Raw genomic sequence first — 25,580 nt, forward strand, 5'->3', positions numbered from 1 at the left:
GTCTAATCCAGTTTATCACTCTGTGCTGTTACTCAGCACAGAGCCTCTGCTCTTACGAGGCTGATATCCTTCTTGTCTCTGCAGGGGCCACATTTTTAACCCTGTCTCTGTTCTCTGTTCTTCTCCCTCCCGACCACCCCCGACTCCCAAGGAGTGTTCGCGATGTTCCTAACATTCATTATTGTGATGTTTCAGCAGAAACTTATTAATCACCTGCCGTGTGCCACGTTCTGGTTAGAGACAGCTGAAAACAACACACTCCTGCTCCAGAGAAGACTGTGTTCTTAGGGGAGAGAAAGACACTTAGCCAATCACCACAACTGAGTGCTGTCCCCTAAGTGTGTGCAAGGGGTCATGGAGCACAGGGAAAGGACGCTCCAGTTCTTCCAGGGGAGGCAGTGTTGTGGGATAAATGGGGGAAGAGGTGAGGAGGAAGTGAGCGCAGACACGTACAAAGAACAGAACGGACGAAGGTGGAGAGAAAGCGCGTGACTGACTTGCAGAGCGCAGAGGAACGCAACATGGCTGGGTTCATGGGAAGAGGGAGGAGATGCAGCTCAGAGGGCGGGGGGGACCAGATTATAAAGAAATTTGTACGTGATATTAAAAAGTGTAGACTGGATACCTTCTCTAAACTCCTTAGAGGCAGCTCCCATGAAGGACCTCAGCTGACCCCTCCCTGACTAGTGGAGGTGTGTTGTTCTGCCTCATACCCATGCGGTCATATGCTATTCAGACAGCAAGGATAAAGTCATACATATCTTCTGTACCCCTCTCTCCCTTGCTGGGTTAGAAGAGCATTGGTATTCCATAAACATTTATTAGTCAATCTTATTTTTAAAAATCATATTCTGATCTTTTGAGGAAAGATATGATGATTTGAGATAATTTCACATCAACCAAAATTATCAGACACATATTCAAATAATGAATGTCTACACAGTCTCTCCCTCAGGCCTGGACCAAGGGAAGGATGGAGGCATCCCCGTGCTTGGTTTCTCATGATCTCTCTCAGTGCTGGGCCCTGTCTGAGTTGAGAGAACTGAAGAGCAGGGACATTTGCTTTCCAGAGGCCACACCATCACTCGGGGAGAGCGCTTAGTTGGGGAGAGAGGCTAGAAATGTGCTTATTTCCCAAGTTTGGAGTTAAATGTTTTCTATTAAACAGAGAAAGGGTTAAAATTCAGTGCTCATCTAAATGGCTCTGAACCAGGAATCACAGAGACTAACAAAGTCCCAAAGGCTTGTTACTGAATCCCACTCACTCTTCTCGGGCTTATAAACCACTTCCGTCAGTTCCTGCAAGTTGTCTTTCACGGTCGAGATCACTGACGCGTCAAGAGAAGCACACAGTTTGCAGATATGTTCCATGGCCTCATCTCTGTTTTTGGCGTCCCCAACACCAACGGAGGCAGTCAGCCCAACGACCTTTAAAGAGCATCCCAAAGCATTAGATGTCTGGGAAATGGCATGACGTTGCCACAAGCCCTCGTGTAACCCTTTCCTGCTAAAGTTGATTTCCTTACTAACTTCAGATAAAGAGCAAAAACACCTTTTTGTTTTTCCCTGACATTCTCTATGATATTGCCAGTGGAAAGGTCCCCATTAGGCAAAGCACTGAATAAATGCAGGTATCACAACTCATCAGCTGGACACAAATCAGCAAAGAAACCCAAAGAGGAAACTCTTCCAAGGCGGGACTTCTCTCCTCTCTACCCTTGTGACCCCCCATGATACACAGAACAACAGACTGAAAATGAAAAGGGCTGAAATCAGACATACTCCCATCCAACCTCAGCCACATCACCCTGGCTGTGTGTCCTTGGACAAGTCTCTTCAGCTCCCCGTAGAGCTGGGGAACAGCTATTGAAAATGGTAGCTGTGCGAGTTCAGTAAGATAACATTTGTAAAGAATTTAGTTGAATGGTCACCTAATAAATACTTATTTCTTCCTCTAGTAGCCGCTCAATAAATATTGAATGAATGACTCATCAGCAAGGTATCTAGTTAACTATCAATTTTATTCTAGAAGAAAAAGTTGTAAGAAATGTTACTGCTACTGAATTTTGTCTCTGGGCACCATACTGAAGCTCTTCTAACCTGGGCTTCCTCAACAGGTAACTGTTAGGGCTAGAGAACCTTACACAAACGTGAGACTGGTATACTATAAATTCCTGGTTTCCAACCTCAGTTGGGCCCCAGTATGACCAACCCATTCTTCTGTATATTCCTCTCAGCTCTCCCTCCCCTTTCGAATCCTCTCCACACACCCTGAGCCCCCTCCCCCATTCCCATCTTGATTATTCTCAGCAAATCATCTATCTACCTCTCCTACATTCAAGAGAAAAGAGGGGTTCTATGCCAGGGATCCCCTACCCTTCCTGCCCCATCTATGAGCTACTCTGTCTTGACTCTTCTCATCCCCTCCCCGTGATGACACAAAAATGGTGTTCCATCTGCTCTCCCATACTGATCCGTCTAGCCCTTGCCTACTTATCTCACACCCTCTGGTCTCTCCTGGCACCTCGTTCTACCAGTCATTCCCTCTCTCCCATCCTGCTTCACTGCTTCACACTCTGCAGCCAGGTGATACCGAAAAGCTTCAAGATCTCTGAGTACACGATAGCCCTGCGCCTCTGGACACACATTCGCCTTTACTGAAAACCATCCAGCTATCCGCCTTGTAAACTCTTGTTAGTTTTTGTGTAATCTGACGTTCGGTCTGGCCTCACTTTTCCAGCACACTTAGGAGCTCTTTCATTTCTATTCCAACTGCACCTCGTACCCATCATGACAAATTATGACATAATTCTTACATATCTGGCTCCCTATGAGACTTAAGCTGTTTGAGGGCAAAGACTATGTCTTTTCATATTTGTATCCCTCGTGCCTAGCACAGTGCACAACACATGGAGGCCCCTAATACATGTTTCTTAAGTGAACAAATGAATGAATCAATCAAAATTAATCAAGGAGTTGTACAATATAGATTTACAACCTGAGAAGGACATCTTCAACATGGCCACAAGGGTAAGTACATAGGATTTAGGAAGGTGACAGTTCTCCTGAGGAATCTCTCTGACTTTGGAGTTACCTGGGGCAGTGGGTCTGAAGAGCCTCCAAGTTTCTGATCTAGATAATTAAACATGATCATATTGTAAGGATGGTGTTTACTGGTGTTGTGGCATTCATCAAACATCATCAAAGTAAAGACAGAGAGTGATGGAATAGTCCCATCCTTAAGGCTGTTCACGAGGATCTGTGGAGTCAAAATGATGATGTCATTGTTCTCAACAATCTGGTCCACTACGACGTTCTCAGATGTTGCTCCAGAAATGCCTGCAACTTTGTACCTGGAAAATGACAGAATGTCCCTATGACCAACCACGATGTGAATGAGGAACCACAAAGATATGAAAGATCCACAAAGAACCACAAAGATCATTAAATTCTCCCTAAGTTCAAAAGGAATACAACTGGAGACAAGTTAAGTGCTTAGCACAGAGCCCGACACATGGTAAGTGATCAATAAATGCAAGCTAGTTTCAATAGTCAATAGTAGATATTAATTCTTTCAAACCACCCAGAAAGACAAATAGTACTTAAATAAGGGGGTAATATTAAATAAATTATAAAATCATTAAAAAATTAAATGTGCCATTGACCTGTAAAACTAATCTCAAGTCATTTACTCACTCTAAAGCAGTTTAGGATTTCAGGCATCTCTAATAAAAAATATTTAAATCCATGAAGGAATTACATCTAGATTATATAAAAGCTGAATCTATTATAAATTTTTTGAATCATGGTTTTCCAAAAACAAATCAAAGCAGAAAACACACCAATGACACAAAGCTAGAGAAAAAGGTGGACTGACTGTTATACCTACCCACGTCTTTCAAAATATTGCGAGAATACGGATTTCTGCTGATCGTACAGTGGGAGATGAATAGCAAAAAAGACCACCTTCCCCTTTCGTCCTTGTGGAAATTTCTTAAGATGATGTTCACATATAAGAAGCGAAACCAAGGTTTTTCCACAACCTTTTAACATATGAAAAAAAGAAGACACGTAACTGATACTATACTAAAATATTTCTGCAGAAAGGTAATTATTTTTGGCTCCCCTAAAACCACTGCGCTCACTAGCAAATTGGTAAGGTGGATGGGTTAACAACTGTAGAACTTACACTATGACTCAGAAATATCAAGCTGCTTCCTGGGTGACACGCACTCAGACAGTGGGGCTCGAGGGCATGAGGGCATCTGTCTTTCCCTCCTCACGTTCCTTAAAATACCTTGTGACTACATTACTAGGACGGTTTTCGCAAAAGACAAATGGAACAACGAAAAAACTAAAACTTGCCCATTTCGACCCATATTCAATAAATGAAAAAAAGCAGCAGCAAACAGAGAAACAGACTACGTAACAGCAATCGGCTTACCAGTAGGAGCACATATTATTGTGTTTTTTCCTTCCTTGGCAGGCAAAGCGAGCTCCAGTTGGTAATTTCTTATCTTCAATGGGGCCACTTCTGTAACACAAAAGGAACAACCAAATAGTTGCTGCCCTGAGGAATCCAGGCAATAGCTACCATCAAACAGACAGGAATTCTGACTCCAGCAAGAAAGGCCTCACTTCTGGAAGTCAGGAATGCTTGTCTCTATTAACCCTTCCAGCTTCTCCACTGATCTGAAGCACAGGATTCTCCCCCCGTGACAAAGCACCAGTGGTAAGACAGGAAAAAAAAAATCCCACACAGATTTCTTTCTTAAACAACCATGGGAGCCTACTAAGGAGAAACGAAAGCAGGAATAGCCTAACAGGGCAGGAGAGGGCCACCGGTTATAGGAAAAGCTATGCAGGACGAAACAACAACGAATCCCTCTGAGAGGTATGAAAAACACCAAATTGTAAATCCTGAACTCCCAAAGCAATCTCTTCTTGATGAGCACCCACGCTGTGTAATTCTGCAGGCTCTCAAGCAGCATTTCCCCGCAACAGAACCGAAGTTTTCAAAAACAGTCAGAGGCTTTATCTCACTAGCAGATAAGCATATAGGATGTTAAGAGTTGGACAAGACCTTGGAAATCAACACTGAGTCCAACCTATCCATTTTAGAGAAAAGGAGAATTTCTGAAAGGTTAACTGAGTTCACTAAGGATCTCTACATGTCAGGAAAATTCAAAGCAACTTAACATTCATTGATTTTATTCCAGAATGAAAAGAATCTTGTATTATTCAGTTGCAGAAGTAACCTGTAAATTTTCTTCTGATGGTATTATCCTAAAATCACACCATCCTTCTAACACTACTCATTATTAATCCTAAGTTCCTCCCCGATGCCCTTTTATCAATAACTTTTTACTACAGCTTACTATGCAACTTTCTGGTGCCTTCATGAAAATAAGCTTCTAGAAACCTAAGGCAGGCCTTATAGGACCCCAGCTAACTGATGCAGTGCTGTCGTGTGAATTAGAAAAAGAAGACTCTCTCAGAGGACACAGCTCCTCTGCGCACTGTGGAGCACACGGCACAGGCTGGATCTCAGCGCCCACTCAACCTCTCAGCCAAGCACAGTTGTGCAGTGCACAAACCTAATCAACTGACAGTGCAGCCCCAGGATCTTAAAAGGAAATGGAGCAAGTGACTCACAAATAGCAGAAGCAGTTCTTTAGAAAGCTGGGCTGATTTGGGATCTCACAGACGCTGAGCAGCTGGGAGGACTCTCTTTGCACACATTTGCACATACAGTCATGCACATACTTTCTTAGTGATAAAAGCAGACAAAAGAAGACGACGAAAGAGAAAGAAGAAGTTGACAATAGCTATGGAAGGGAGAGAATGACATTTCTAATTATAGAAAAAGTCTCTATTTTAATATAAATTCTCTTTTCTTTCTTAATTTTCCTTAAAAATCTTTTCAGAAGGCTGTGACTTTTGGCATTGCAAAACGCATCCCCACACAAAATAAGTGAAGGGCATCATTATGGAAAAGAACAGGGCTGGGTACCTGAAGGTGGACTTGAATTCTGACTCAGATTCTGGTATTCTGGTTCTTCCTTGTAGAAAATCTGTATCTCAGAAGTTTCTATTTCCTCATCCCCAAGATCTTTAGTTTCAACTCCTTTTGCACCTTTATGAGACCAAAAATCATGTTAGAATCTTTACATATTGTAATTATAGGCTTGATGATGAAAGCCCCACAAAGAGGTCCTAATACTAAATTTTTAAGCTTCCATTAACATTTCTCACAACCACTACCCTCACCTCCTAAAACAATTTTATGAATCTTTTTGAGTTTGAAATCTCAGTTTGGAGTTTGAACCCCAATGTCATTTAGGGCTTTATTATTCAAAGTGTGGAACACAGACCAGCAACTTCCAGAACTCATTAGAAGTGCAGACTTTGGAGCCTCCACTGAATTAGCATCTGCATTTTAACAAGCTCTCCAGGTGACTGACATGTACACTAAAGAAGAGAAGCAGCGGTCAGCAGACCTTCATGTCTTCCATTCTTGATCTGACCCAAGAAATCAGAGGTGTATTTATACAATTTCTGGAACAACTTTGTGATCTAAAGAAGCCTAGGAAAAGCTAACTTTACCACTCAGCCTGCAACAACGCTCGGAGAAGGCGTTAGCTTCAGGAAGCCAAACGATGGCTCAGATGCTTCTCACAACCGATTCTTCACAGTTCTGTTCTGGTTCAGATGGCTTCCAGGCCAGAGAACCAGGCAATGTCTACCATTAGTCTATTCTGAAAAGGGGGCGGGTCCTGGAGTTTGAAGCTTTAACTGTAGTACTTTCAAGCTATGTCTCTGATAATCTAAACTCATACAGCAAGCTCAGACCCTACCTTCCCCAAGTCCTTTTGGCCAGATGGGCTAATTTCGGATGAGAGCCGTTTGCCCTGGTCCATTTTTAGGGGTTATATACAACCAAACTACTTCTGTAGGCAAGTAGGCACTCGCCTCCCAGAGATTTCCTGCTGGTCTCTCACCAGAGATGTACCATGGGGAAAACGCCTCCGGCTGTGAGCAAAATCAGATAGGAATGAAGGAAGCCCTGAGGCGAACTCTCAGGAAGGCAGAGCACAGGTTCAGCCCCTCCCACCCTGCAGAGCTCTCTCCTGGAACATCCCACCTTGCTCTACAGTCCACAGCTCACTGAACACGCTTTCTTCTTTCTCCAAAGCAAGTTTCAAAGTTTTGGGCCAGTTCTCCTTGTCTGATCTGAGAAGGCATTCGACCATTTTCTCTGCACCTGCCATCAGCCCCTTGTTGGAACAAACCTAAGCAACACAACCACAGTTGATTGACCAATTACTTCAAAAGGTTTCCTTTTATGAGTTTTTACTGAAGAAATATCAGTTCAATCACTACCTGATTTAAAGTCATCATATACTATGGTTCGAAAGGTCTTTTTCATGACCATGTTTGCCCCATCCAGTACAGTCTTTTAAGATACCTTTCCTTCATCCTTGTCCTCCACACATGATATCACTACGTTAAGCCAGGCCTTCTCACCTCCTCTGAGATCTTATATTTGTCATCAGCACCAATATGAGGAAAACAATCCATCTGACAACCATTCAAAATATGAGCATATGAGCAGAGAGAGATTTGGAAGGATATAACAAAAGATTAACAAATGGTTTTTTCAGGGTAGTGGGACATACATTACTTAATAACTAAAATTTATCAAGCACTTATGTGCCAGGAATGTGTAAGTACTTTACATATATTATCTCATTTAATTCCTATAAAAATACGACGTTAGTAAGGTACTATTACTCCCACTTTACACACGAAGAAGCAGAGGCTTAGAGAAACAAGGTAACTTGCCCAAGATCACTCGTAAGTGGGTAAGCTAGGATTCTGACAGAATTCATTTGTGTCCAGAACCGGAATGCTTAACCACTAGAGTCTAGAGCCTTTTTTCTTTTTATTTGCTAAACTGTTTGATTTCATTTAGATTTGCATAAAACATTATTCACAAAAGTAATAAAACAATTTTAACTGAAAGTAGGGCAAACCTGAAAAAAAGTTGTGACATAAAAATTACTCGGATCACAATTAAAAGTACAGTTCTAGGTAATTATGCTTTAGATTTGAGGAATTCTGTGGATTTCGATGATCTTTCTCAGGGCTAAAGCAGAAGACATTTCCCATGTGCAAATCATTTCCCCCAAATTCAGTGCTTTATATTAATTAAATTACCTGGATAATTTCTTCACATTCCTGATCAATTAAACATTCAGATATATCAGGAAGGATATCTTTCGGATTAACTCTGGTTTTAAACACTGGTTGTAAACGCCTTAAAAGTGCTCTGTGCTCCTCCAACTTTTCAATTTTTTGGAAATCCCAACTTTCAATGGCTTCATAAAGTCCAGAATAACCTGAAAAGAAAGAAGGAAATGGGGGCTTTTATGAGACCAACTAAAAACTACTTCGAGATTAATAACATAGGAATCATGTTTGAATGGAGAGTGAAAGAACTCAAAAAATATCTGTAAATCACCTCAATTATTAGTGACCTTTCAAAAAGAAAAGTCAATCCTCACCTTAGGCACCTAACATTTGAGATCCTCTAACAGCATGTATCGTCTCTTAGGAGAGAGTACTACAGCTAAATATGAAGTCTTACATTAGCTCTCAGTACAAAGTCTTCCTTCCAAAGCGCTCCCTGGAGTTCACCCCCAACTCTGATTTGTCTTTCAATGAGTCAAACCATCCTGTTACTAAGTAGCTTCTCAGTGCAAAGTAGTAAAGAGAGCAAGAAGAAATAGAAATCTTAATTCCTGCCCCTCAGGGGCTCACCTTCTACATTATTCCAAGAAAAGAATATTAAGTATAATGGGAAATTTGAGGAGGAAAAAAATTACTTCCAACTGTAATAATCCAAGAATGCTTCACTCTAAGTTTCTCTAACAAAACCTTGTCTGACTTTAAGGCCACACTCGCTTCATGAGGCTCTAAAGAGCACCAGCAACAGAATGAATGCCTATGAACCACCACCCAACTTAGGAATTAGAATATTCCAATACTCTTGTGGGTGGGTGTATCCTGTCTCCCGGGCTTCAACCTCCCTGCAAGGATGCCACTGTCCTGTATTTGATGTGTCACTTCCTTGATTTGTTGGAATAGCTGTATGGCCCATGTCTGATTCCCTAAACAATACACATTTGGTTTAGCTTGTTTGGAACTTTACAAGCATAACTTACTAAATGTAACTTTCTCTGACTCTTTAGAAAGTTTAATATTACATTTCTAAGCTTCACCTGTATTGTCGTCTGTAGCTGAGTTCATACATTTTCACTGCAGGATAATGGACCATCATGTGCATATTATAAAATGTACGCGGGGCCAGCCCCATGGCCAAGTGGTTGAGTTCATGCGCTCCGCTTCGGCGGTCCAGGGTTTCGCCAGTTTGCATCCTGGCGTGGACCTAGCACCACTCATCAGGCCATGCTGAGGCAGTGTCCCACATAGCACAACTAGAAGGACCTGCAACTAGAATATACAACTATATACCAGGGGGACTTTGGGGACAAGAATCAAAAAAAAAAAAAATGATTGGCAACAGATATCAGCTCAGGTGCCAAACTTTAAAAAAAATTAAATAAAACAAAATGTACATATCCATTCTCCTCTTGAAGGATGCTGGGGTTGCTTCCAGTTTCATTTGTTTGCTTGGCTTGTTTTTGTTTTTATGAACGTTCTTGTACGCGTATTCTGCAACATGTGTGTAAGAGTTTTTCTCGGGCACATTCTTAAGACTGAAACCGTTGGATAGAAGGATACATGGAGTGTTGAACTACACAAGATGATACCAAATTGTTTTTCAAAATAGTAGTATCAATTTACACTCTGTTTAGCGATATTTAAGATTTCCCATTATTCAATATTCTTTTCACGCCTTAACACCGTTTGACTTCTTAAGTTTTGCTATCTAAGTTAAGAAGTTGGTGCTCTACTGGGTAAGATTCGGCCTTCTCACCACTGCAGCTCGGGCTCGTTTCCCAGGGTCAGGGAACCATACCACCCTTCTGTCAGTTGTCATGCTGTGGCGGCTGTGTGTTGCTGTGATACTGAAAGCTGTGCCACCGGTATTTCAAATACTAGCAGGTTCACGCACGGTGGACAGCGTCAGCGGAGCTTACAAACTAGGAAGAAGGACCTGGCCACCCACTTCTGAAAAAATTGGCCATGAAAGCCCCATGAATAGCAGGGGAGCATTGTCTGCTGTAGCGCCAGAAGATGAGAGGATGGCACAAAAAGACCAGGCAGGGTTCCGCTCTGCTGTCCACAAGGTCTCTAGGAGTTGGAATCTGCAGGATGGCACTAAGGACGATTTATAAAATGCTATCTCGTGTTCCTAATTTACATTTCCCTAATTGCTAATTGGGCCACGGATCTATTCACATGTTTATTAACCTTTCCTGCTGTCTATTCTTTGAAGTGTTAGCTCACATCTTTTGCCCTGTGGATGTTTTCTGTCTTATTCTAATCAATTTTAAAAACTTTGTAATGTATTCTGGATACTAATTATTTGGTGATTTTATATTTTGCATATACCCTCGCCAGGTTGGGACTTGTTTTTTCACTTTCTTTATAGTGTGTTTTGATAAACAGATATTCTTAATTTAATGTCATCAAATTTATCAAACTTTCTTTTATGGTTAATGCTTTAAGGTCTTGTTTCCTAAATCCTGCCATCCCCAAGGTCATAAAAATATTATTCTTTATTCTTTCCTAAAATTGTTAAAATTTTGCCTTTTAGAATTGTCTTTAATTCTTTTGAATTCATTTTGTGTGAATGGAATGAGGTAAGAAATACAAATTTATTTGTATCCACATGGATATGAAAGTCAGGGTCTGTTTGGTTTTTAACATTATCCTGTTTAGGTTATTCTGTTTATAATGCCCCATTTTTCATGGGAATTCAATGGCAATTTCTCAAAAAGCCCCTCCTTGCCTAATGACCCTCCTTTCCAGTGATCTCTAGTATATTAGGTTTCCATCAATACATGAGTCTAATTGAAGGCTCTCCATTCTATTTTATTGGTCAGTTTGTGGATGTCAGACCAACGTTACACTGTCTCCATGCCTATGGCTTTATAATAAATCTTGATATCTAGAAGGGAAAACTCTAATCTACTTAATTCTTCTTCTTTAGGAATGCCTCGACTATTCTTGGGTCATAATTCTTCCATGTACATTTCAGAATCTGCTTGTCAAGCTCGTGATAAAGCATGCAGGATTTTTGCTAGAATTGTACTGAAGACATAGATCACTGTAGGGAGAGCTGACACTCGTATGACATCAAGTCTTCTTCTCCACGTGCACAGGTATATATCTCTACTTAGGACTTCTTTAATATCTTTCAATAACATTTTATCATTTTCTCCGTTCAGCCTTTACACATCCTTTGCTAGGATTATTCCTAAATACATTATAACTTTTGTTACTATTATAAATGGTGTTTCATTTTGGACTACATTTTCTGTTTGCTCGCAATGGGTGGAAATGCTACTAATTTTTGTATACTGATCTTATATCCAATAAACTTGCTCAATTCTCCCCTCAGTTGCAATAATCTCTTGGTAGATTTCTTTGGCTATTTCAGGTAGACAATTATATGATCTGCCTGCAAATAGTCTTTACATTGCGTCAGATTAAGATGAACTACATGTGGATACCTCAAAATTAATAGCATCTCATTTTTATAGCATTCTGAAACAGACAAGTAACATACTCTCCTTTGTGAGTAGGACGAATGAACTAACCTGCTTGGTCAAGGGCATCCAAAAAGCCACGGAACCAGCCTTCCTCCTGGAGCTCCAACAGGTACCTGAGAAAAAGTGAGGCGGCTTCCATCGTGCCTTTATTGTTTTTCTCAGCCTGAACATACTGCACCATGTCTACAAACAGAAGCAAGAGTGACTCATCAAACTGCGGAGCCAACACTCGTCGGAGGAAAAACCTGAACAGCGCTGTCAGACCTTCTCAAATGGGCGTGGGGATTATAACAAATCACAGCCATGGAAGGAGCTGCAGGGCGGCAGCAAATTCTCTGAGCAAGCAGATTGTGCCCATTCTTCACCAACCCACCCTCCCATCCTCTCTGGAAACTTCTCCTAGTTTGGCATGGAACTCTGGGAACACGCTCTAGGGCAGTCCCTAAGAAAAGAGTTTCTTAAAGATATTTGAAAAAGTCTCCCCGCAACGAGTGGATTCATGGAAGCACTGGGTGAGATGGAAGAACAAAGGATTCCTCCAACATTTTGACCAAAATCTTGTTCAAAAGTCTAAATTAACTGCAGGACTAAAAGAGTATGAGCATAGGACCACTCCACGGTATCAGTAACAATTACAGTGAACTCAGTGAGCCGAGTTACAAACAGAGATACTTTCATGGTCCTTTTTCCAGGTTTTTGCTAAAATGGTAGGAAATATGGCAGAAGAGAGACAGGAAGAGGTGCCAAAGAGAGACACAGTGAGGCTAGGTAGCAGAAAACTGCCCATCGCCTACTGGTGGTCATACTGGCTTCGTACTCTCACTCCAGGTCCGGGGTGGTGACCAAACTGCTGCCTTCATGTGACTTAACATTTGGTAATTTTCCGTTTTTTTCCCTAGTGTCAATGGACTGTAAATTCCAAGGGAGTCAACCAGTTGTCTGGCTGGTTAACCACTGTATTCTCAGAGATTAGAAGAGGACACAGCACATGATTGACACTCAACAAAGATATGTTGAATGAACGAAAGAAGAAAGGAAGAAATGCCTTCCTTCTCTGCCAAGGTCTCTATCTTGGCAACAATAAAAGTAACCCTTTTAAACAGTAAAATTCAATGCTTTTTAGAGTGCTGAAACCATCATCACTATCTAATTTTAGTATATTTTCATTACTGTAAGAAGAAATCTTGAGACCAGCCCGGTGGTGCAGTGGTTAAGTTCACGCACTCTGCTTTGGTGGCCTGGGGTTCATGGGTTCAGATCCTTGGCACAGACCTACACACCGCTCATCAAGCTATCCTGTGGCAGCGTCCCACACATAAAAACATAGAGGAAGACTGGCACAGATGTTAGCTCAGGGCTAATCTTCCTCAAGCAAAAAGAGGAAGATTGGCAACAGATGTTAACTCAGGGCCAATCTTCCTCACCAAAAGAAAGAAAGAAAGAAAGCTTGTACCCATTAGGAGTCACTCCCCATTCTTCCTCCCTTAACCCCAGGCAACCACTAATCTACTTGGGTCTCTATGGATTTGCCTATTTTGGACATTTCATATGAATGGAATCACACAATATGTGGTCTGTATGACTGGGTTCTTTCACTTAGCTTAATGTTTTCAAGGTTCATCCATGAGGTAGCATGTATCATCCATACCTTTTTTTCTGGTGAATAATATTCCATTGTGTGGAATATACACTTTGTCTATCCATTCATTAGTTAACGGGCATTTAGGTTGGCAAATTAATAAACAGAAATCTCATTAAATTGGAGACAGGAGGCCAAAAGGGGGAGCTCTCACACCCTACAACTATTGCAGAGCCCAAAAGAAAGAAGACAGACTTCCTCTTGTTGATGGGCAAGAAGCTCAGCCAATGAGAGACTGTCACAACTCAGCCAATGAAAACCCATTACACCTCCAACTCTTTTTTTCACAACCGCCCTCCCAACTTCCTCTTGCCCTCTGGAAAAGAGTGTCTGCTCCCTTGCTGCTCCAGGACTTGCACGTGTCTCGCCACAATCACAGACCCCAAATTGAAATTCTTTGCCCATCCCAAATAAACCCATTTTTTGCTGGAGAAATAACTGGCTGTGTATTTGTTTGAGGTCAAAAGGTTGTTTCCACATTTGGGCTATTATAAACAGTACATGAACATTCATGTACAAGTTTTTGTGTGGACACGTATTCATTTCTCTTGAGTACACACCTACGGACTGCTGGGTCATATGTAACTCCATGTTTAACACTGTAGGGGACTGCAAACTGTTGTGCAAAAGAGTTGCCCCATTTTACATTCCCACCAGCAATTTATGAGCATTCCAACTTCTACACACCTTTGTCAACACTTCTTACTGTCTGTCTTTTTAACTTTAGCCATCTCTATTAGTTTCCTGTGGCTGCAATAACAAATTACCACAGACTAGGTGGCTTCAAACAATAGAAACTTATTCTCTCACAGTTCTAGAGGCTAGAAGTCTGAAATCAAGGTGTTGGTGGGGCCACACTTCCACCAAAGGCTCTAGGGGACAACACATTCCCTGCTCCTTCCAGCTTCCGGTGCTTGTTGGCATTCCTTGGCTTGTGGCCACATCACTCCAGTCTCTGCCTCTGTCTTCACCTGGCTGTCTTCTTATGAGGACATCCATGACCTTTGATTGGGAACCCACCCTACTCCAGTATAACCTCATACTAACTAATTACCTCTGTAAAGATCCCATTTCTAAATAATGTCATATTCTGAGGTACTGGGGGTTGGACTTTAACATATTTTTTGAGGGGGAGGACACAATTCAACCCATAACAGCAATCTATCTTGTCACCTGTCCCAGCTTCCCTGGGCACATAACCTACTCTACTCCTTCGAGTCAATCCTGTTCCTAAACCAGTCCTTACAGCTGGGTTCTTGCTCCCAGGCCTCCCTGCTGTGTGTTCTTCCCTCAGACATGCTACCAGCCACTACTGACACTCAACATGGTGGTCCGCACCAGTCTCAGCTGAGGCCGTCCCAGGTGAACTGCCTTGCAGCATCCTGGCAGTTCAGGTTTACTTTGTACCTGGTTGGGCCTATCCTGCTGCTACCTGGCCCCAGTATCTGCTACCACTAAGCAGTGCAACTTTCCTCAAAAGCCCTGGGAATCCAAAGCAGAGAAAATCTCATTTTTGGGCAGTCAGTATTTCCCGAAGCCTTTGCCATCCTGGCCACTCTGTGATGCCATCTTCAGCTCCCAACGTAGAATTTCTTAATCTCCTTTCTATGCTTCTCAGCCTCTTTACAAGCCTCTGGCTAGAGCACTGACACTGCCTAGTCTATAGCGATTGTCTGAGGGTCTATCCTCTCCCTTAGACTGTGACCACGGACGTGCTGTCTTCGTCTTCATCTTTGTATTCTAATCATCAACAAAGTGCCTGGCTCATGCACGTGTCCAGAAACCACTACTGAAGGAATGGATAAATACTCAGATACTGCTCACCCAGTGCCCCTCCAGGATAAGAGTTAGCCTTCGACTCCAAAGGAATTTTACAAAAAATCTGTAGGCCACACCCACATCTACCTTGAAACGTCCTGGATAATCTGTGAATAACCAAGCCCTTCAGTAGCCAAATGACCATGCAAGCTCTCAGGAAGAAACACGGCCTTAATGCTCCTTTCCCAACATGCAACCAGTGCACAAAATCCGCCATGTGGAGAGAAGGGTTACAGTAAAAAACACTGAGTATTGCTAGTGTCATTTACACATATTGGTGTATTCGTGTGTGTGTGCAGGGGGAATGTATGGGCATAAGGAGAGCATGGATAAGCTCCCATTGCCTTCTAATGAGGGCAAAAACTGAGTCCAAAAGTTCATATGCAGCCACAACACTCATTAGCGTCTCTGCTCCCTGACTGCCTCCTGACTGATAGAATATACTTGTCACAATTAAGGTTAACCAATAGAATCCAGAGCTTCCAAAGCAGCTAAGGAAAACATAGGGAATAGGGAGACTTTATCAATCTAACAGAAAACAGGAAAAGATAGGGAGAAAGCAAAAAGTTTATGGACACATGTGTAAGTGTTAAAGTATAAAGAAATGAACAGGAAAGATATAAACCAACTAAATGACAACAGTTGCCTCTGGGAGGGGCTTGAAATAAAACTTCTATGGCATCTTTAACGTTCAAAAATAAGATAATGCTATGCATAGCATTCTTCAGCTTGCTTTTTTACTTACCTTTTGGTATTTTTATTGTGATTGCATTCTAACTATAAATTAAAACTAATATATATGCTTCAAACTATCCCATCTATGTGCTCCCATAGCACTAAGGTTTTCCATCAAAGCGCTTACCACACTTTATTATCTACTGTTTATTTAGTGACCTGCCTTCACACAGCACTCCAGTCTCTGCGGGGGCAGGGACTATTTCCATCGCGCTCACCAATGATTCCTCAGTCCCTAACACGATGCCTCCTATTAGATAATGTGTGCAGTAACATGTGTAAATTGCCTCCAAAGCGTCACCATGCCTGACACGAGTGGCTTTTTTATTGAATCAATACACGAGTGCATGAAAGAATGGGACTCACACCAGTTTGCTGGTGTCGCACTCATTCCAAGGATTCCTCAGAGATGTCTCGCACAGGCTTATGTTCTTCAGGGGCCCCAGCTATTTCGTGGCCGCTAGGCAGTTACTCTGGTCCTTCCCTCTGAGCACAGCTGGAAGCTGGGGGTCCACTTCTGTTGGGGGGATTCTTTCACTCCTGGCTGCACAGCCTGTGGTTTGGTTTCACGCAGCAATTAGCATTCAAGTGACCTGTCTGCTTTAATCCAATTTCCAAAAGCTGCTTCACTCAGGAAAGATAGGTAGGTACCTGGAGTCTGAAAAGGAATTTGCCATATCCCGCCTCTCATCTGAACTCCTTCCAGACACCACCTCCCCTCTCTTTCCCCAAAGCCGCGGCTCACCTCCAGCACCAAGCACTTCAGTACAACCTCACAGACTGGCCATTACCCATCATCATGTGTCTCAAAAGCTGGATGGAAAGCCCTGAACTGACCTAAAGCCATTCGGTCCAGGGGGTCTCGCTCCCCTCGAGTTCCCCCTTATTTGGAAGTGCAAATAAGACCCGGCAGAGTAGGCATCAGTTTCCTTGGAGCTCTGACAGCATTTTGTAATCATCTGTGTGTATCTGTCCTGACTCGTCTCCCCCCCGCCAAAACCTTGGGCTGCAAAGTATTTCAAGGAAGGGCCTGTATCTTATTTCTGAATCTCTGATGTCAGCACAAAGTCCAACACACAGTAGACGGAACTATTAGTAGAAACAGGTGAAATGGACAACGATTTGACTCCCCAGCTTTGAACCTACATAGATGGGTACTCCTAAGCAAGTCATCCCACCTCGCTGGGACTCAGTTTCCCCATCTGAGCCGCCAAGGGCTCCTCAAACTCTGGCAAGCTCTAGTCTAAAACGCTGGGGGATCTTGACACAAACTCGCGTTCCTAGCAGGCTACTGGTACTGATTAAAAAAGAGGGAAAAAGCAAAGAGAAAACAAGTCCCGAACTGTTTCCGCCGCGCCATAGGCAGGCGCCTTCGGGGACCACTCACCGTCCCTAAACCAGGGGGCCATGTAGCTCAGGATGTGGGTAGGGTCCAGGGTCTTCCGGACATAGTCCCCGAAGGCGTGCAGATTCCGGCGCTGCTCGGCGGTCATGACGGCGGCTGGGCGTCCCGCGAGTCCCAGCCTCACCCGCACCCCGCTACCTTTAAAGCCGACGGGGTCCGGCAGGGACTTTCCGAACCCCCGCGCCGAGGGAGGAGCTGCCGGGGAACCGCAACCGGAGAGGGAAAATCGAAACTGCAACCGCGGCGCCGCAGGGGCGGCTCCGCGCCCCACCTCCCCGCCGCTTCCCCCGCGCTGCGGCCGCCGCTGCCCGGCCCTGCGCGGCGCTGGGCCCGAGGGCCCCCAGAGGACTCCTGGGAATTGCTTTGTGATTTTCATTTTCTATTTTCTGTTTTGCTTTTATAGGGGTAAAGTTTAGATACAATAAAATGCACAGGTTTCAGATGTACAATTCCATGAGGTTTGAAAAATGGATAGGGGTGTCACCACTTGCCCCAGGAGTGTGGGTCCTATGGGAAGTACGTGTTTCACTTTACAGGAAACCACCTGTTTTCCACAATGGCCATACCAGTTCGCATTGCCCCCCGGGTTTTAAGGGCTCCTGGAGAGGCGCGCCCAGTGAATACACGTTGGTCAGGTTATTTTGTCTGCTTCTTTGTTTGCCGTCTTGGTTGGTGTGAAATGGTGTGTTCTTGTGGTTTTAATTTTAATTCCCCAAATAATTAATGCTGTTGGGCACATTTGCATGTACTTATTGGCCATTCATAGATCTTTTGTGAAACATCTGTGCCTATCTTTTGCCTGCTTGAGTTGGTTCTCTTTGTATTGTGGATTTACCAGTTATTTATTTATTCTGGATACAAGCCCATGGTCAAATACATAAACTCCAAATATCTTCTCTCAATCTGTCACTCACCGCTTCATTTTCTTAAAGGTGTCTTTTGAGCAGTTTATTTTGGTGAAATCTGATTTATCAGTTTTTTCTTTTGTTTTCTGTTTTTTGTGTCCTCTTTAATAAATGTTTGCCTACTCCAAGGCCACGAAGGTATTCTGTGATTTTAGGGTCTTTGGGTTTTTAGCTTTTACGTTATGATCATCTCAATTTTGTTGTGGTGTGAGGTAGAGGTCAAGGTTTCATTATTTCCATACTTACAACTGTCCCAGCACAAATTGTTTCATTTGTTGAAAACTTCCTTCTCCCAGTGAATGGCCTTGGCACCTTTGTCAAAAAACCTGGGGGCCGCCCGGAGGCGCAGTGGTTAAGTTTGCCGGCTCCGGCTCCGCTGGCAGCCGCGGGGGTTTCCCGGTTTGGCTCCCTGCGCGGACCTGCACAGACCATCACGCCACACTGTGGCAGGCATCCCACATACAACATAGAGGAAAATGGGCACAGATGTTAGCTCAGGGTCAATCTTCCTCAACAAAAGGAGGAGGATTGGCAGCAGATACTAGCTCAAGGCTGGTCTTCCTAGGTTAAAAAAAAAAAAAAAAATCAATTGCTTGTGTGTGTACAGGTCTCTTTCTCTCTCCACTCTGTTCCATTTATCTGTTTGCTGACACTGCTTTATTCTCATCTGTAAAGATTGTGTTGGCTATCCCAGGATCTTTGCATTTCACTACAAAATAAGAATCAATTTGTCACTTCCTACAAAAACAAAAAATGCCTACTGGGATTGTGATCAGGATGGCATTGATCCTATAGATGAACTTGGGGAGAACTGACGTCTTGACAATACTGAGTCTTCGAATCCACGAACGTGTCTTTTCAATTTAGGGTTTTTTAAATTTTTCTCAGCAACGTTTTATAGTTTTAAGAGTACAGGTCCTATAATCTCTGTTAAATTCTTAACTATTTTATGTTCTTCGATGCTACTGTAAATGGCATTGTTTTTAAAGTTTCATTTTCAAATTGTTGCTAATATAAATACAAATGATTTTTGCTTCTTGACCTTGTATTATGCAACGTTGCTAAATTCACTTAGTTCTAGTAATCGTTCTGTAGATTCCTTACATTTTTCTAGTTAAAAAATCGACATTTGTGGAACAGGATTTTTTACTTCTTCCTTTCTAATCTTTGCCTTTTATTTTGTTTCCTTTCCTTATTGCACCACCTGCGGCCTTCAAGAGAAAGTGGAATAAAAGCGCTGAGAGTTGACACCCTTACCTTATTACTAATCTCAGCAGGGAAACAATCAATGTTTCACTTTAACTACAAGGTTGGCTATAGGGTTTTCTTAGATGCCCTGTATCAGATTGATGTTCTCTTTTATTCCTGGTTTGCTCAGAGTTTTTATCGTGAAGGAGTGTTCTGCATCTGTGGAGGTGACCATATATTCTGTTAATATACTGAATTTCACTGACTGATTTTTGAACATTAAACCAACCTAGAATTCATGGGATAAATCCCATTTGGTCATGATGTAGCATCCTTTTTTCTGGATTCAATTTACTATTATTTTTGTATCTATGTTCATAAGGGATATTGGTCTGTAATTTTCTTTTCTAATAATGTCAGGGTTATTCTGGCCTCATGAAACAAGTTTGTGTAAGGTTGGTATCATTTCTTCCTTAAATATTTAACAGAATCCATCAATGAAACCATTTGGGCTTGGAGTTTTCTTTGTTTGAAGATTCTTTATAATGATTCAATTTCTTTACTAGATATAAGGCTATTCTGATTTTGTATTTCATCTTGAATCAGTTTTAGTAAGTTGTGCTTTTCAAAGAATTTCACCATTTCCTCTAAATTGTTAAATTTATGGACATAAAGTTGTTCACAATATTTCTTGTTATCCTTTTACCTTTTTAAAAAAACTAGTCTTTGGCCAGCCCCGGTGACCTAGTGGTTAAGTTCAGCGCGCTCCACGTTAGCGGCCCAGGTGCAGTGGCCAGGTGTGGACCTACACCACTCAGTATCAGTGGCCGTGCTGTGACAGTGGCTCACATACAAACTAGACGAAGATTGGCACAGCTGTTAGCTCAGAGCAAATCCTCCTCAGTAAACAAAAAACAAAAAAATCAGTCTCACCAAGGATTTACCAATTTTATTTATCTTTTAAAAAAAACAACTTTGGCTTTGATAATTTTTTTGTTGTTATTCTATTTCACTGATTTCTGCTCTAATCATTATCGTTTTCTTTCCTTTGGGTTTAATCTGCTCTTCTTTTGCTAGTTTATTAAGGTAGAAATTTAGATCACTGATTTTATACATTTTTCTTTTCCAATATAAGCATTTGAGGCTATAACTTTCCCTTTTCCCAGCTGGCTTCTAACATCCCATTAATTTTGATATATCGTTTTCAATGCCATTCCATTTGAAATAGTTGCTAATATCCTTGTGATTTTTTCTTTAATCTAAGAGTTATTTAGAGGTGTGCTGTTTATTTTTCAAATATTGGGAATTTCCTAAACATCTTAGTGTTATTGACTTCCCATTTTAATCTCTTATGATCAGAGAGCATATGTTGTAAGATTTCAGTCTTTTGAAATTTATTGAAACTTGTTTTATAGCCCAGATATGACTATCTTGAATATGTTCCAGACACAAGAAGACGGTGTATCCTGCAGTTTTTTGGTGTAATGTTCTATAAATGTCAATTATGTCAGGTTGGTTTATGTTGTGGTTCAAGTCTCCTATCTCCTTACTAATTTTCTGTCTACTTGTTTTGTCAAGTATCAAGAGGGGTGTTAAAACCTACAACTATGATTATGGATTTGTACATTTGTCCCTTTTGTTGTATCAGTTTTTGCTTCATAAATTTTGTAGCTCTGTTATTAGATGCATACATAGTTAGGATTATGTTTTCCTAATTATGTCTTTTATCATTATGAAGTGTTTCTTTTTGCCTCTGTTAATACTTATGTCAAAGTCTACTTCATGTGATATTGCTTTCTTATGCTCATTGTTTGCATGGTGTATCTTTTTCCATCCTATTGCTTTCAACCTCTCTGTTAATATTTAAAGTGCACCTCCAGTCTACAGCTTATAGTTGCGTCTTGCTTTTTTATCCAGTCTGATAATCTCTGCCTTTTAATTAGAGCATTAAATCTATTTACATTTAACTATTGATAAAGGGTTTAAAACTACAATTTTGCTGTTTGTTGTATCCGATTTTCTTCCTTTGCCCCTCTATTCCTTCAATTTGGGTTAATCAAACATATTTTTACTTTGATCTCTTTTAGCTGTAATTCTTTCTATTCTTTTAGCTATATGTCTCTCTCTTGAGATATATATGTAGTGGTTGCTCTATGGATTACAATATGTATCCTTACCTTATAGCAGTCTACTTTAGAATTAGTGTTATATCAATCACATCAGGTAAAATGTAAGATCCTCACAATGACATGCCTCCATCTATCCCAGCCCATCCTTTGTGCTATTGTTGCCATATTTCACTTCTCTGTGTTATAAACCACATACTATAATGTTATCAGCTTTATTGTAAAAAAGTCAGCTGTCTTAAGAAAATTATAGTCTTTTCTATTTTCCCATGCTGTTTACTATTTCTGGTGCCATTCATTCCCATTTGTAGGTACTCGCTTCCAGCTGGTGTCATTTCCCTTCTGGCTTCTCTAATATATTGTTAAGGTTTCCAGTGAATTTTTCATTTCTAATATTGTTTTTAAAAGTTCTAAGAACTCCATTGTCTCTTTTGTTCTACTTTCGATTTCTCAACTCAGAACCTCTATCTGTCCATTCATTATAACTATCTTTTCTTTAAGTTCATGTACATATTTCTAAGTGTCTTTAAAGTACTTGATAATGTGGATTATCTCACAGTATGTTTTTGCAACTGCTTTTTCTCTTGACTTTGGGTTCCTTCACATGTGTAGTCATTTTTATTTTATAGCCTCTTCTGCTAAACTGTGGCCCTTCAGGGGTTTCAATGAAAAGCCCTAGGTTTCCCCTGTCCTTCTAAATTGGTAGGACTCAGACTCCAAATTCTGTCTTCCCTGTGGTGGCAGCTAAGACATCTGTTGAGCTCTTTGAGCCTTCCAGCCATGGCTTTTGCAACTGCTTTTTCTCTTCACTTTGGGTTCCTTCACAACAACCTGGGCTCCTGGGAGTCTCCCCTGCATGTATGCATTTCAAGGTCAGCTAAGGATTTCAATGAAGGTTATATACAAATTTTAGGGCTCCCATTTTGTGTTTCCTTTCTTTCTGAAATTTCCCTCTCAATATGGTCACTCTGGCAGCCCCAGAGTTCATATTCTAATTCGATGACTGTGACTTTCTGCTTGTGTCCTAACCTCCATGTGGACTGGGGAGGACCCTCAGAAGAAAAGCCAAAAAAATGCAGTTATCATGCAGTACAGTTCCCGTCTCTCAATGGTCTAATTCCCTCCAGTTTCTGCCTTTTGATTTTCCTCCAGTGCCTTCAAGTACTTGTCCTTTGTTTTCCATTTTTATAATCGTTCTCTCATACTTGAATTTGAATACTTTACTACTTGAATTTGCATTTTTAACTGAGAAAAAGAAATCAGATCCAAAATTCTGTTAAAAATATAAAGACATGCCTCCTTTTATGCTACCAGTGGGAAATTACATAGCCTTGAATAACAATGGATTTATTAAACATCAACAATTATAAAGTAGACTGAAACTGAAAGAACTGAAGTCCCAGAAATGGATTCATTTGGCAAATTTATACATAAAATTTGACCAAGGCCAGGGAAGAAGGAGAGTACACAGAATGGTGAGAAGAAAGAACTCAGTCTTAGACCCTCTCCTCACCTGGGCATTAATTTATCCAGCACATTTACTGAGTGTCTACTAATACCTACTAATTTGTCAGGTGTTGTGAAAAGCACTGGGAATACAGAGGTAAGTGAAAAAGAATCTTCCCCATAAGCTTAGAGTCTGACTGGGGGAGGAAGAAACAGACAATAAAGATGTAAAAACAGAAATAATTAAGTAATTGCCAAATGTGAAGTGATACAAAGAAAGCAAATAAGAGTCATGAGACAGAAAATAATGGAAGATGGAAAAAACTGTTTAATACAGTGGTAAGGGAATATCTTTCTGAGTGGGTCACATTTCAGCTGAATTCTTAAGAAGGAGAATCAACTATTCAAAAAAAGCAGAGGGGGGGATTTCATGCAGGGGGAAGGAAAACACAAAAGGGTCAAAAAGACAAGGTGAAAGACACTTGTAGCTTGAACTTTATGAACGGGGGTAAACGGCATGCAGTGCTGGTGCACAGGTAAACAGGGCCTTGTACGGCAAGGGATGAAGCGCACTGCAGGGTTTTAAGCAGAAGTAACATAATCTGATGACATTTTTAAAAAGACCTCTCTGGCTCCTGTGCAGAATGAGCAGGTCGGTCGGGAGGCGACTCAAGTAAGAGATGATGAGGGCGTAGATAAGGCCAGTGGCAGTGGACAGTGTAAGAAGTGAACCGTTTGAGATATACCATACACATAGGGTTGAAGTGAACAGCAGTGGAAAGAAAGGAAAAAAAAATCAAGGCTATGTTCCAGGTATCTGGTGTGCACAACTCCAAGAATGGAAGCACCACCACTGACTGGAGAAGACAGGGGCAGAGTTACCACATTGTGGAGTGGCGGCCAGCACAGTGAGCAGAAATGAAGCAGGATGAGGGAGTAAGGAATCACGGGCGCTGCTTATGTCAGATGGGTCGATCAAGGAAGACCTCAATGAAGTGAGAGCGCATGCCAATTGGGTGAAGAGCAATCTACTCAAAAGGAACAGACAGTGCCAAGGCCCAGAGGCAGGAGTGAACTGGGCCTGCAGAAGAGAAGGAGGTGAGCAGGGTTGCTAGACTGGAGTGAGCTGGGGACAGAGAGAGGAGTGAGGTGGCCATGGCAGTTCACGTAAGGCCTGAGAGACCACGATAAGGACTTCGATTTTGATCCTAAATATGATGGGAAACCACTGCAGGATTTTGAGAGGGGGAAGAACACGATCTCGTGTTTTTAAATTGTGGTTGACCGGAAGAAAACCAACTGCAGGGGGCAGGGGCGGAAGCACACGGAGCCGGTAAGAAGCTACAGCACCAGTCCAAGCGAGAGGTGATGGCATCTTGGATTAGGATCAAAGTGGTGGGAATGGTGAAGAGCAGGATATGTAATCCTAAAACCCTACACAATTTGCTGATGAATTGGATATAGGATATGTGAGAGAGGAGTCAAGGAGAACTCCACTTTGTTTATCCTGAGCAGCTGCGTGAATGGTGGGAGCATCTGTTACCAGGGGTCACTGGAAGAGGGGCAGGCTTGGAGGAGGAAATCAAGAATGTGGCTGCTTGCTTGCTGATGAGAACGATCTGCAGGCAGTGCTTCTCAAACATGAATGGGCACACAAATCACCCACAGGTCTCGTTAAAGTGCAGACTCTGATCCAGTAGGTCTGAGACTCCGCATTCCTAACAAGCTCCCAGGTGATGGCTGATGTTGCTGGTCCACAGACCTCACTCTGAGTAGCAAAGTCACTAAAACACAAGAGATAAAGAAAAAAGGAGGATAACTAAAAACCAAAATTGTTATTAAACTGAGGGCAAGTGAAATCCAGAGCACAGGGGAGAGATTAGCCTAGAACAGTGGTTCTCAAACTGTGGTTTGCAGCCAGCAGCAACAGAACCACCTGGAAGCTTGTTAGAAAAGCACACTCTTGGTATCTCTGACCTTCTGAATCAGAAACTGAGAGAGTGGGGCCCAGCAAGCTGTGTTTCAACAAACCCTCCAGCTGATTGTGATGCATGTGAAAGCGAGACCCAGAGGCCTGGGGGAGGGCTTCATCCACTGAGTGCAGAGAAGACGGATGCTGCGGTAGGTTGACTGCAAAATTACCACAATTCTTCACTCCCCCCAATACTTACACCTTTTACAATGTAACTTTACAGCTCCTCCCATCAACAGTGGAGGGAAGCTCCCCTTGAATCTGCCCAGCCTTAGGACTTTGGGAAAGGCAAGAGAATGTGGAAATGATGGTTTGTCAATTCTGAGCCCAGGCTTCAAGAGACTTAGCGCACTTCCGCTCTTTCTCTCTCGGACCCCTGTAACCACCATGTAAACAAGCTCAGGCTAAACGCTGGAAGATGAGTGACCACATAGAGAGAGCACAGTAATCCCAGCTGAGGCCACCCTAGTTTAGCAGACACATGAGAAAGCCAGTCAAGACCAACTGGGCAAGCAGGGTCTCTAACAATATGCTCGAGTTACTGTTTTTGGTAAACAGGCAGGGTTGGTGCTGCCTGAGCTTGGCGCTGACCAGAATGCCCA

General features: G+C 42.1%; 1 protein-coding gene across 3 annotated transcripts in view; it reads right to left on the reverse strand.

The window, feature by feature from the left end:
• RIGI (RNA sensor RIG-I) overlaps positions 1-25,580 on the reverse strand; it is a 61,901-nt gene that overhangs the window by 22,088 nt on the left and 14,233 nt on the right. The window contains exons 1-10 of one of the 3 annotated variants that reach the window (XM_070495565.1): positions 17,324-17,526; positions 16,303-16,594; positions 11,793-11,927; positions 8,221-8,402; positions 7,145-7,292; positions 6,014-6,136; positions 4,445-4,534; positions 3,890-4,043; positions 3,095-3,353; positions 1,266-1,428 (exon numbers count right to left, since the gene is read on the reverse strand). In XM_070495565.1, coding sequence (XP_070351666.1) covers positions 1,266-1,428; positions 3,095-3,353; positions 3,890-4,043; positions 4,445-4,534; positions 6,014-6,136; positions 7,145-7,292; positions 8,221-8,402; positions 11,793-11,927; positions 16,303-16,327 — 1,279 coding nt within the window. In that variant the 5' untranslated portion in view covers positions 16,328-16,594; positions 17,324-17,526. Of the gene's footprint in view, positions 1-1,265; positions 1,429-3,094; positions 3,354-3,889; positions 4,044-4,444; positions 4,535-6,013; positions 6,137-7,144; positions 7,293-8,220; positions 8,403-11,792; positions 11,928-16,302; positions 16,595-17,323; positions 18,807-25,580 lie in introns of those variants that run through there. The other 2 variants (XM_014857506.3, XM_044756535.2) reach the window with 2 other exon arrangements.

This window comes from Equus asinus, chromosome 23 (assembly GCF_041296235.1).
Source record: "Equus asinus isolate D_3611 breed Donkey chromosome 23, EquAss-T2T_v2, whole genome shotgun sequence".
Classification (NCBI taxonomy): domain Eukaryota; kingdom Metazoa; phylum Chordata; class Mammalia; order Perissodactyla; family Equidae; genus Equus; species Equus asinus.